Genomic DNA, 13,345 nt, shown 5'->3' with positions numbered 1-13,345 from the left:
TAATACCTGAGAAATACTTTCATTTTGCAGAGATTTTAGTTAGAGCATCTGTTTTTATCCTGTTACATATTCTGAAAGTAATAAGATGTACAATTAAAATAGCACTTTGAAATATATTGTCGATATGAAGTTTGATAAGAACATAATCTTTGATAGGTATGGATTAAAACTAGACCATCCAAGTGGAGATATGGGTTCTATGATTTGTAAGATGACAGGAACTTACATTGGTAAGTGTCGATCGTCCTTCTTCAGAATTGTCATAGAAGCCCAGTGCAGCCTTGTTTTACGTTCTTGTAGATCGCCCTGCTTTTCTTGTCATGGTGGTCTTTTTTGTTTTGTTTTGTTTTTTTCCTATTGGCTTCTTTCCACTTTTAAGCCAGTATGTATGATTTTATTTATTTATTTATTTTTTTAAGACTTCTACAGAAAGTAAAATTCAGGTTACTTTTTTTTTTACCTTTCCCAACGAATCTATGATTTATTTAGTTTAGCTGACTTACCTCTTACTTACTGTCTTTATTTCATAATTTTCCCTTCCTCCTCCTCCTTTTCCTTCTCCTTCGTGTGTGTGTGTGTGTGTGTGTGTGTGTGTGTGTGTTCATTTGTTTTTCTCCTGGGACTGAACTCATGACCTAGCTACTGTCCCTAACCTCTTTTTGCTCAGCTTTAGTGTCCTACCACTTAAGCCAAAGGCCAAGGCTCCACTTTTGGCATTTTCAGTGGTTAATTGGAGATAAAAGGATCACAAATTTTCCTCTCTAGGCTTTATCTGAACTGCTTTCCTTAGATTTCAGCCTTCTGAGTAGCTAGGATCCTAATTGTGAGCCACTGGCACCGGGCTCTTTCAATTCTCAAATCTGTTTCTCTCTCTTCTATCTCAGGCCCTGTATAAGCATTACATCCTGAAATTTTCAGATGGAAATGTGTATCCTCAGGAAAATGTCTGTGATCCCATATTGCACACTTTCAAAAATTTTTATTCCTTTATTTTCCATAACAAGTTTAAGTTCTTTGTTGGAGTCTGCTCTTGATAATACATTCTGGTAGGAGAAGGGCCAGCAGTGTCTTCCTGCCGCACCATGTCTCTCAACCCCAGCAGAAGCTCTGAACAATTCAATAGACATTGAAGGAAAGAAGGAAATTTCAGGACAGTAGTGATGCCAATCTATTTCTTTTATTTTTCTACATTCATAATTATATTTTAAAATATTTCCTGGTTATAGCTTCACCTTTAAAAACCCTTCCAGTTTTCATTTCTTTGATGATTTATAAATGATTGTGTAAGTGCAGTTTATATATATATACATATGTATATATATTCCACTTTTAAATCAACTTTATAACAGAGTTATTGTTCTCCTGTGATTGGAAATTTAATTATGTATTTTAATTAATTCCAGGTCATCACAATGTCAGCTTCATCTTAGATAGTGATTATGGAAGGTAGGTCATTTTGTAAATAATGATTATCATAATTGATTCAACTGGGCAAATAAAATTAAGTCTCAATATTTACTTTGCACTCTAAATGCAGAAATTAAGGAATCAATCACTTTCTTTCTACACATTAACATTTAAAGAATCCATAACTCCCCTTGATTTTTAATTTGTACCTTCCATATGATTTTTACTTGTAAATCTAACAGTAACTAAAAAAGCAGATACAATATTTAACTGTGATGAAAACTATTATTTATATTTTATGGTTCTGATTGAATTATAATTTTTATAACTAAATATATTTTATTTGAATTAATGTAAGACCAAAAACACCTCGTGATTATTAGGTAAAGGTTTTCTTTTAAGATATCCTATTAAGTGACATATAATCCACCCCATTTTACCTACTGGCAAAATGAGAGGAAAGGGAGATAATTTGCCCAACCAAATCAGCCAATAGAAGCAGATTACATCAGTAAATGAATCCATATAGTCTAACATTTCATTCATTCACTCCTGTGTCATGGCTTTTGCCACCGGTACTACATAGCATCTCTACCTTCACATTTTGGTGCAGTAGTATTTCCAATGAAAACATTCACAATGTATGTGAGCATTTTCTGACTACCCTACAAACTGGGTAAGTTAATGGTTTTAGTGGACAGGACCTAGATGTGACAAACCTAAATGAACTGTTCTGCCCCAAATCTGATAGGGTCTTTTATTGAGAAAATGAGCCAATTGACAGGCAACCAAATAAATCACTATTGGATCCTGGTACATAAATAAATAAATTGGATTTTATTTAGCAGCCAGTTTTAATATAATTGTTGTATGTCAATTGTTAGTTAGGTCTGTTGATTTATTTTTTGTCTCTCAGTAAAGACCCAATGGTTACAAGTTTGAAAAGAATGCCCATACCACAAAGTAACAGGTATTCACAAAGTGTGAGAGCAGGTCAGATTTGGGCCCTATTTGTATGAAACTGTAATTCCAGATGGATTAAAATGTACTTCATCTTAGCAAGAATTTTATAACAAAGCTATATCTGAGATGGATACTTTACTATAGGCTAGACCAAATTATTTTTGTTGTTATTGTTTTGTTTCTTTGCCAGTCCTGAGGCTTGAACTCAGGGCCTAAGCACTGTTCCTGGCTTCTTTTTGCTCAAGGCTAGCACTCTAACACTTGAGCCACAGCAACAGTTCCGGCTTTCAAGTTCTTGAATAATAGTATAATTTATGAGCAAATCAGAGTGATAGATATGTAAAAGGCTATGATACAACTTTGTGACTGATACATAGCAAATGAATTAGAGCCCCATGATGTAACAGCTATTCTTTTCAAGAACAGAACTTCTTATATATAGCTTGTCAAATTTGTTGAATAGAATTTTAATAAAAGTCTTAACCTTTTGTGAGAAGCAAACGTTTTTGAGTTTTAAATGATTTCTATAACTATATGTGATTGTTTTATGTTCTCAATCTCATTCTTCGTAAGGTGAAAAAGAATTCTTAAGTTCCAAATCTATGAAAATTGTTAATTGCCAAATCCATTATATGTCTCCCAGAGAAATAATTATCCCCAAATAGATGGTTTGAGTGATCAAGACTGAATATGCTTGCTAAGAGTGCATAAATCAGTCTGCTGCATTAAAGCCTCGGGAAATTTCTATTCGTAACTATCAGCAAATTCACATATTGTATAACCAGGAATACTACATTAAGTTGTTCATGCAGTGATCTAGATTTATAGTGTATTTATTTTCTTTTTTAAAGAAATGCATGGCTAACCTTTGGTACTAAATCCACTAATTGAGGAAATTATGTTTCTATATAAAATACTTAGGAATTTAAGATAACTATTAAAACAATGACATTTACTACTTAAAAGCCTAGGTTTAAGATTCCATGTCATTTTAAAATATTAAATCTTTTTAAAAAATTACAAAATTCATATTTTACAATTTAGGTGCATTCCTGAATATTAAATGAAGTAATTAAAGACCACTGTGGCACAGAATCTGTATCTTTTTTAATAGTCAACCTTCTCTCCACTATTTCCCCAAGTTCAAATGACAGCTGTTCCAAACTGATAAGGTTCAGATGAGGCTGTCTTAATTGAGAAATGCCTTGTCATTATCAATAAATTAGTGAAAATCACCCCAGTGTCATCCCAAATAAATTACATTCAAATTTTATTTCAGAAAGCAATTTTCTCACTAACTGAAGAAGCAGAGGATCTGTTGAGACACAATATTGTTGGCACTGGCATGGTTTCAGATTTTTTGAGGATCAACAAAAACATTTATAACACAAAAACAGACTATCTAATAGGAATTTCTTAAATAACTAATTTAGCATAAAGTATTTCCCAAGACTCCTTAGTCTTGCAAATGTGTATTTTAATGCATGAGTTAGCTTCACAGGGGAGTTCATTGTTAGTCCCCAACCCTAGGCTTACATATCCATTTTGAGTCTACTTTTGTGTCTTAAAATCTGTATTTGAATTCCTTAATTTTTTCTAATTATGAGTTTCATTGAGGCAGTTAGAGAAATATTATTTAATTTTGAGGATTTTTCCCCTATCTAGCTCCCTAGATTATGGAAGTATAAATATCAAAACATGCACAAATAATAAGTGTGTATTAACTGCTATTTAAACCTGGTGGACTGGATATTGTTTTCTTTCACTCATCTGTACTGTCACAGAAATGAGTGGTTACTGCACATATTAGGACTCTGGATATTTGTTTTGTTTCTGCCACTTACTGGTTTTGTAATCTTGAGTAAATTATGGACATTCTTTGATTTTTATCTGCCTAATTTTTTTTTTTTTTTTTTTTTGCCAGTCCTGGGGCTTGAAATCAGGGTGTGGGCCTGTCCCTGAGCTTCTTTTGCTCAAGGTTAGCACTTTAGCACTTGAGCCACAGCCCCACTTTTGGCTTCTCCTAAATTTATTGGACATAAGAGTCTTATAGACTTTTCTTCCTGGAGCAGAATTGAACTTCAATTCTCAGATCTTAGCCTCCTGAGTAGCTAGGAGAGGCGTGAGCCATCAGTGCCCAGCTCCTGTCCAGGTTTATTTTGTTTTCTAGGCTTTTTTTGGTGGGGGGGCAGGTGAGCATAATTTCCTAAAATCAACTTGATTCAGGGGAAATTTGCATAAATAAAATACACATGCACATATTTAAAGTGTATATAAGATCTGACAAATGTAAAAATGACAACAAAATAAAAATACAGGATATTGTATCTTTTCCTAAAAGGCCCATCTTACTACTTTGTAAGTCATGATATGATTTCTACCATACAAAAATGATTAAAATAAAGGTCTTTTAAAAGGCTCTTTTTATTTGGAACTGCAATTGGGGCTTGAACTGAGGACTTCATGCTGAAAAGATCATATTTTAAAGCAGGAAATTTTACCTTCTTTTTAAAACAGGAGTTTTCCACAGAAAATGACATATTTTGTTTCGTCCCTCAATAAAATTTTCATGTTTCAAACATATGCAGGTATGTGACATTTCTCTCACATCATTGTATTCACATATATGTCATCAAATTAAAGAATAGTGATAGTTAAGTATGCTATATTGTTTTATATACTGCTAGAAAGGACAAATCCCTACAGGAAGAATATAATTGAATGTTTGAAATGAGCTAAGATACCCATCCTTGCATTACTACTGTAAAATTTATTAAAAAACCAACTCATCACCCAAAGAGTGATAGTCAGGAGACTTGCATTTCTCAATTTTAATTGTTGGTGGGGAAAGAAATACATTTTTTCTGTCAATTTAATTCAGTGTGGTCCAGAGGAATATTTGAATAGTTGTTAATTTAATCCAATTTAATTATTTTAAGGAAGTCTTAGGTTGAAACACACCTAGGAGAGTGTCAGAAGCAAACACACACCTTTCTGGAAAAACTGTACTGGAAAAAGAGTACTGGAATGATATAGACATACAGATTTCAAGGATGACAAAGTGTGGGGAAAAAAAACCTGTTGGGCTGGGAATGTGGCTTAGCTCTACTGCTTGCTTAGCATGCACGAAGCCCTGGGTTCAATTTCTCAGTGCCACAGAAAATGCCAGAAGTGGTGCTGTGGCTCAAGTGCTAGAGTGTTAGCTTTGAACAAAAGAAGCTCAGGGACAGCACCCAGTCCCTGAGTTCAAGCCCAGGACTGGCAAAACAAACAAACAAAAAAACCCCATCCCTTCCCCCACCCCCCCAAAAAAACAATCTCAGAAGCAATCACATTTGACTTTTCCTGGCAATTTATTTCATGCAAATGCATCTGTAGTATATAACTTCCATAGAATTAGAAAAAAATGTAAGGATCTGCCATGGACAGGACGAATTTACCATTACACTTAGAACTTTTATGTTTAAAGTCACACAAAGCTCACTATAGGTAAAGATCTTTGCTATCTAAAGAAATACAAACATAAGATGCCAGTCCATAAATAAAAGAATGGATAAATTTCTCAAGATCATTATGATTTATATGTGGTGTCTATAACACTGTATTTAATGTGCTCTCCCCACCCCTAGAAATCACTTCAATTTCACCCTCCAAAGGAAGCCTTCGAGGTGGCACAGTGCTGACTGTCAGTGGGCAGTTCTTTGATCAGACGGATCTGCCAGTGAAGGTTCTAGTTGGAGGTACCTTTTATGATTTCTAAAGTCATCCTTTGTAAAAATGAATCTTTCCTGTCCTTAATAAGTTGTAAGAAGAATAATAGTGTTCACTATTGAAATTTTCTTCATTTGAAAGCTAGATATTTGCACATAGTAATTAGGTTCTGGGACTCCATGCACTTCCCATTGCAATTTTCTAGAGAAGGTGACTCCCTGAAGCCTTAGGTGACAGGGAACTAAGCTCTGAGAGTGACACCAAAAGGAACTGTGAAGTGGCACTGTGGCTGCCTTCCGTGGGTTCTCCACCAAAGTGAAGGACATGCCTATATAATGAGCTCTTACTGCCCTTCTTGAGGAAATGAGGACATTTAGAGAAGCATTTTCAGATATTCCCCCTCTATATACTGTGGCAGCTATACATTAAGAATTACTGATGGTATTGGCCTTAACTAATATGTTATTTGTTTATAAATGCACACAGGGATTAATCCTTGAGTTACTCAGCACTTTTATGTGTCTGGTCTCAATCTATGCACAGAACTATACAGCTCATAAGGTAGATTGTGATACATATAGTAGTAAGATATCCCACCGAGCCATAATGACTCCCTTTGGTAGAGAGAGGATAGAATGTCTGCCTATGCTATTGGGCACATATGCTTTCAGCTGCAATCCTCTTGATCAGATACTTTCTACCTTCCAAAGACCATGCCCATGAGCCTCCTGAATATTATTCCAAAGAAGAACAGAAATGGACATAAAGCAACCTTATCTAACATAGACATAGTAATGTATCAGTTTCTACTAATTTGTTCTGATTACTTGCATAAATATTAACACCTGGCTCATAATATTTTAAACACATAATAGTATTATGATGATCAGATTTTATGTTTTAAGTATCAGAAAAGGGACACAAAGTGCTTTTAACATGTACAATAGATTTGTGGTCTGATCTTATGCCTGCATTGGTTATGATGTAGTTTGCTTTCATTTGAAAACCTTGGGTTAATGAACCATTCTTCCTGATAGTGCACATCTACCTTTAAAAACTATGAACATCATGAGTGTTCATTCAACAATTTTTCTTTTTTTAAATTTTTATTACCAAACTGATGTACAGAGAAGTTACAGTTTCATACGTTAGGCATTGGATACATTTCTTGTACTGTTTGTTACCTCCTCCCTCATTCCCCCCTCCCCCTCCCCTTTCCCTTTCCCCCCATGAGTTGATCAGTTCATTTACACCAAACAGTTTTGCAAGTATTGCTTTTGTAGTTGTTTGTCTTTTTTTACCCTATATGCCACTGTTTACCAGTCTACATGGATTCCAATATACTCAGATAAGATACAGAGATAGTGTAGGTACAACCACAGGAAGGGGATACAAGAGGATCATCAATAATAGAAGCTACAGTTACACATATCACGTTGACAGTAGTTACAACAATGATATAACAATCGTTTTCATACCATGGAGTTCATTTCTCTCAGCATCATCTTATGTGTTCATAGGGTAGAGCTATTGGGCTCTTGTGATCCTCTGCTGTGACTTGCCTAAAGCTGTGCTAATTATTCCCTATAAGGGAGACCATAGAGTCCATGTTTCTTTGGGTCTGGCTCACTTAGTATAATTTTTTCCAAGTCCTTCCATTTCCTTACAAATGGGGCAATGTCATTCTTTCTGATAGAGGCATAAAATTCCATTGTGTATATGTACCACATTTTCCTGATCCATTCGTCTACTGAGGGGAATCTGGGTTGGTTCCAGATTCTAGCTATGACAAATTGTGCTGTGATGAACATTGTTGTGCTGATGGCTTTAGTGTGATTTTGTTTATGGTCTTTTGGATAGATACCCAAAAGTGGGGCTGCTGGGTCATAGGGGAGCTCTATGTTTAGCCTTCTGAGGAATCTCCACACTGCTTGCCAGAGTGGCTGAACCAGTTTACATTCCCACCAACAATGAAGTAGGGTTCCCTTTTGGCCACATCCCCTCCAACAATTGTTATTGTTGGTTTTCTTGATATAGGACATTCTTACTGGGGTGAGATCGAATCTCAATGTTGTTTTGATTTGCATTTCTTTTATGGCCAGTGATGTAGAGCACTTTTTCATATGTCTCTTTGCCATTCTAATTTCCTCATCAGAGAAGTCTCTTTTTAAGTCTTTAGCCCACTTGATGAGGGGGCTATTGGTTCTTTGAGGATTTGTTTTGGAGGAATGTAATTTTTTTAGTTCTGCATATATTTTAGATATGAAGCCTTTGTCCTTTGTATGGCCGGTAAAGATCTTCTCCCAATCTGTGGGCTTTCTGTTTATCTTGCTAGCTATGTCCTTTGCCCTGCAGAAGCTCTGCAGTTTGATGTAGTCCCATTTGTCCAACCTTTCCTTGATTTGTAGCCTTTCTGGGTCTTTGTTAAGGAAGTTCTGTCCTGTGCCAAGGAGCCCAAGTGTTTCTCCTACTCCTTCCTTTAGTGTTTTCAGGGTATCTGTTTTGATTTCGAGGTCTTTGATCCATTTGGAATTGATTTTGGTGCAGGGTGATCATTCAGCAATTTTTCTCTGAGGGGAAAGAATATATAAAGCTTCCCCTTAGGCCCACAATGGACATGTTTTATAATGAAATGCTTTCATCACCTTTTCTATATTTTCCTCAGACACTGAAATTTTCTTTCTCAGATGTGTTATATTTTGCTATGATATAGTTCTCCATATGGAAGTATAACCATTAATGTTTACTTGTAGATAGAGTTTCACTCTACAGCCTAGGCTAATGCTGAATTTGCCTATACCCCAGGTTATTCAGAAAAGTTACAATCCCCTGCTTCTGGGCACCAAGTGGTGAGATGACAGCCATGTAGCATTACAGCCAACTTGAACATCAATTCCCATGGGACATCCATATATATGTATATATGTGTGTGTGTGTGTATATATATATATATATATGAAGAACCTTGACTTTGACACTTATGCAATATTGTTTTAATTGGAAAAATATTTCAAGAGACGCTACTGTAGTTTGTATTTTTAAATTTTATTTTTAGTAGTTCTTCATTTTGATTTGTGTAGGTCAGGCTTGTGATATTCTCAGTGTTACCGAAGATAGAATATATTGCAAGACACGTCCCCAACCTCCAGTTCTCAAAACTCTATATCCAGGTAAGTTACCATAAAAAATCACAGACAAAATGTACATGAGATATATTTGCAGAAAAAGAATCATATGGGCATGTATTGTTTGTCATAAAATATTACTAAGTGTTTAAAAAGCTTTGGTGAGAATTATAACTTACCATATTTTAAATCTATTTAGTCTAGATTAAATAGATTTATTCTAGATTAAAAACTGCATCAAAGTGACATCAGTGGAGATAGACCCAGCCTAAATCCTTCCGACACCCTGCTGACAATAGTGTCTCTGGTGATAGAATGCAGTATGCCTTTAGTTTGAATTTAGTTATGATCACTAAATGTTGGCACATTCTATATAGAATTTTCCTTTTGTGGTGCTGGGGATTAAACTCAGGGACACATGTTGGATGCAGCATCAAGACCTGTCCAGTCCCCTTTACTCTCCATAGGTAATATGTCTTAGATCCATTGGTTTTTCATAAATTGTACAGATGCTTTTGTTGGATCACTGTCGCTTCACTGGGAACAATGGCCTATGCGTTGGGCATGGCACCTCTGTGTTACTATTTTAATAGTCCAATTATCAGTAAAATAATAAAAATACTGCTTTTTGTCACAATAATAGTGATTGAAATCAGTGCCTCATATTTGCAAGTGCTATGCCACTCAGACCACATCTCCAGCCCTTTTCTCTGTTGCTTATTTTTGAGGTAGGACTCTACTTTATGCCCAGGAGAGCCTGGTCTTTTAATTTTCCTACCTTTGTTCGCCATGCCACTGAGGATGGCAAGGATGTGCCACTGTACACAGCCATTACACTTTTCCTGTAGTTAGATGAACAGGCACACATTACCATGCCCAGCCACTGAGATGGAGTCTTATAAAGTCTTATGCCCAAACTTGTCTTAAATGAATTGTAATCTCGCATCTCTGCCTCCTATGTAACTATAATTACATATCTGCAAAATGCCCATCTGTTTTCTTTTTCCGGTCAATTCTGGGGCTTGAATTCAGGACCTAGGTGCTGTCCTTAAGCCTCTTCCTGCTCAAGGCTAGCACTCTACCACTTGAGCCATAGCACTACTTCCGTTTTTCGAGTGGTTAACTGGAGATAAGAGTATCCGAGGGACTTTTCTACCCCGGCTGGCTTGGAACTGCTATTCTCAGATCTCAAACTCCTGACTAGCTAGGATTATGCTTATGAGCCACCTGAGCCAGGCTCCCTCTAAAACTTTTCTAAATGTTTTCTTTGTTGTTGTTGTTGTTGTTGAGGAAAAATACAAATGAAGAGATTAAATCCTTTTTATTCTTTTTTGGTCTAGAATGACTTGGGAGTGAAAACAGATGAAGGATATGTGACTCAAAATTCTTTTCAGACTTTCCCCTTGTAGCCCAGTGAACTTGCAAGTGGGTGGCCTTCATATGCACACTAATCCATTTGAAATGTTGTACATATGTTTGAGCATGGTATGGATCTCATATCTTGCGCCTGTATAAACTCTGTTTATAATTAGAAGTGCACCCAACTCTTAAATTTCCTTGTGTTAAATATTAGAAATAGTTGGCAGCTTAAGAAAATCATTTTCCTGTTTATAATTCATGACGTTAAAGAAAGGTGCATTCATGAGTGGCTGCTACTTCTGTGAAATGTTGACTCGGCCAAGCCAATTTGTCTTTTCTTTAACCAAATTTGGATGAAGAGGAATTGCCATGATTTTTCAAGTTTGAGTCACCGAAAGAAAGCTTATTGTCTGTTGCACTTAAAAAAAAAACACAGGAAAGGATTTGACAGTTAATTCTGATTAGGAAATACTTAATGCCAGAGTTTATACTGGCAAGTCAAGAAACATTTTCTTGAGAGTTCTTTCTCTCTTATTCCTCCCAGAAGAGGCTGTAGTCTTAGCAGATGAGTAATGCTTAAAAATAACAAAATTTAATATAGAGGAAAAAATACTGAGAGAAATCCTAAAGCCAGCAATATTTTTTCTATGATTAATTATTCCATAAAGCCATCAACTGAATAACTTTTGTAACAACAAACCACCAAGACAAAGCTTTTGTAATAAAATTGAACTTTTAAGTTCTGACTTTACTATGTAAAATAAAATCGGTCCTATCATATACAACAGAGTAATTTTGTGTTATTTTACATAAAATGTAAATTATACTATGTATATCCTACATATATCCTATATCCTATAAATACTATACATTTAGCATATATGCATTTACACAAATATGTACATATAGATTATACGTATGTACTCTATATGTTCTACACATATAATGTATTTAATACACATAGGAACCATAAACCATAAAAATGGTATTATTTAACATGTGTAGAAACTCAGGCTCACATAAATAAAGTAAGAAAAAATACATTGTAGATGGTTCTAATTGTCCTATGCCCTGTAGGAATAGGTACATTTAGGAGGATGTGTAATCAAAGGAGAGTCACAGGAATGGAGGTAAGCAATGTAGTTATGGTATTCAATACACACTATGTGAAAAGGTGAGCTATGTAACTTGTGGGTATGGATAGGAAAGGGAATAATAGGAGAAAGTGAAGGAAAGGGTAACATTGGCCCAAGAAGCATTATACTCATAACCTATCATTGAGAATGCAACTTCTTTGTACAACTCCTTAAAATAACAATAAAAAGGTATGGAATTGGTTTATTGACACACATGCTCTAAAAACATGAATTAATATAGAACCTCTATTGCTACCATCAAGCAGAAGGCTGTTGAGATATTGGATTATGATTATAATGTACAGCTTGCTTTATTTTATTCAGGTGGAAGAGGCCTAAAACTTGAGGTATGGAATAACAGTCGGCCCGTGCATCTTGAAGAAATTCTTGAATATAATGAAGATACTTTGGGGTACATGGGTGCCACTTGGGTAGACTCAGCTTCCTATGTTTGGCCTCTGGAGCAAGACACATTTGTTGCACGTTTCAGTGGATTTTTGGTGGCTCCAGATTCTGATGTTTATAGATTCTACATCAAAGGTGATGACCGTTATGCAATTTATTTCAGCCCCACTGGACTTCCAGAAGATAAGGTAGGGAAGACAAAGAATACTAGTCGATACTATAAAAGAAGTATGGTGGTATTTATATTTCTCTAACTTATTAAAAGTGAAAATTGGTGACTATATGAGTTTATGAGAAGAAATTTGATGAGTTTGGATTCTTTGCTACCTTAACACGTGTGAAATGAATGGTAAGGTTATGGTAGAAAACTCACAGATCAAAAGAAAATTATTTCCCTGATCTAAATTTTCTCTGCCAAGGGAAAAATCATATATCATCATTTGAAAATTGAAGTTCTTTATTTGAAAGCTGAAGTTCTAGTTTTTAATGAAAGAATCATATGCATAACAGAAAGGTAGAAAAGAATGACATTTCACTCTTGTGCATTTTACTCAGGACAGGAAAGCTTGTCTTTTTCTTTTAATGTTTAAGGTTTTGGGTAATTAATGTCATGCATTCAAATTCTCACTCATCTTTTGTCATATGTTAGTGTTGAATATCAAGTATAATCATAATTTAAAATTAATATTCACTAGTATGTACTACACATATTTACTAAGCTTAATGATCTTCCTACTGAGAAGTTTAGGCTTAAGATTTATTTTTTTTTGCCAGTCCTGGGGCTTGCACTCAGGGCCTGAGCACTGTCCCTGGCTTCTTTTTGCACTGTACCTCTTGAGCCACAGTGCCACTTCTGGCTTTTTCTATATATGTGTTGCAGAGGAATCAAACCCAGGGCTTCATGTATGCAAGGCAAGCACTCTACCAGTAGGCCATATTCCCAGGCTCTCGGCTTCAGATTTTTTGTGACCACAAATTATATTACATGGGACATCTGTGTTTTTTAGTTTTATAGCATGTATGTGCATGTGTGTGTGCATATGTGTGTGTTAGTGTTATTGCCTGAGGGCTGTTTCATGAACGTGAAGCTAGCAGATCAACTATAAAACATCACATTTTTATGACTCCATTAATATATAAGTTTATTAATTCTGATTTACCAACTTGCTTCTCAACTAGCTTCCTCTAAAGATTCCTATTAGGAAAGCCCATAGTATGGTAAACTATTTAGCACCCTTT

At 35.4% G+C, this 13,345-nt stretch overlaps 1 protein-coding gene across 2 annotated transcripts in view; it reads left to right on the top strand.

The window, feature by feature from the left end:
- The window catches only part of Pkhd1l1 (PKHD1 like 1), a 132,078-nt gene that overhangs the window by 17,387 nt on the left and 101,346 nt on the right, over positions 1 to 13,345 (top strand). For both annotated transcript variants that reach the window (XM_048359272.1, XM_048359271.1), the window contains exons 8-13: positions 157 to 230; positions 1,404 to 1,446; positions 4,888 to 4,958; positions 6,000 to 6,110; positions 9,162 to 9,251; positions 12,026 to 12,294. In XM_048359272.1, the coding sequence (XP_048215229.1) occupies positions 157 to 230; positions 1,404 to 1,446; positions 4,888 to 4,958; positions 6,000 to 6,110; positions 9,162 to 9,251; positions 12,026 to 12,294 (658 nt within the window). The remainder of the gene's footprint in view (positions 1 to 156; positions 231 to 1,403; positions 1,447 to 4,887; positions 4,959 to 5,999; positions 6,111 to 9,161; positions 9,252 to 12,025; positions 12,295 to 13,345) is intronic.

The sequence above is a fragment of the Perognathus longimembris genome, chromosome 12, assembly GCF_023159225.1.
Source record: "Perognathus longimembris pacificus isolate PPM17 chromosome 12, ASM2315922v1, whole genome shotgun sequence".
Lineage (NCBI taxonomy): Eukaryota > Metazoa > Chordata > Mammalia > Rodentia > Heteromyidae > Perognathus > Perognathus longimembris.
This window is presented reverse-complemented; position numbering and strand designations above follow the sequence as displayed.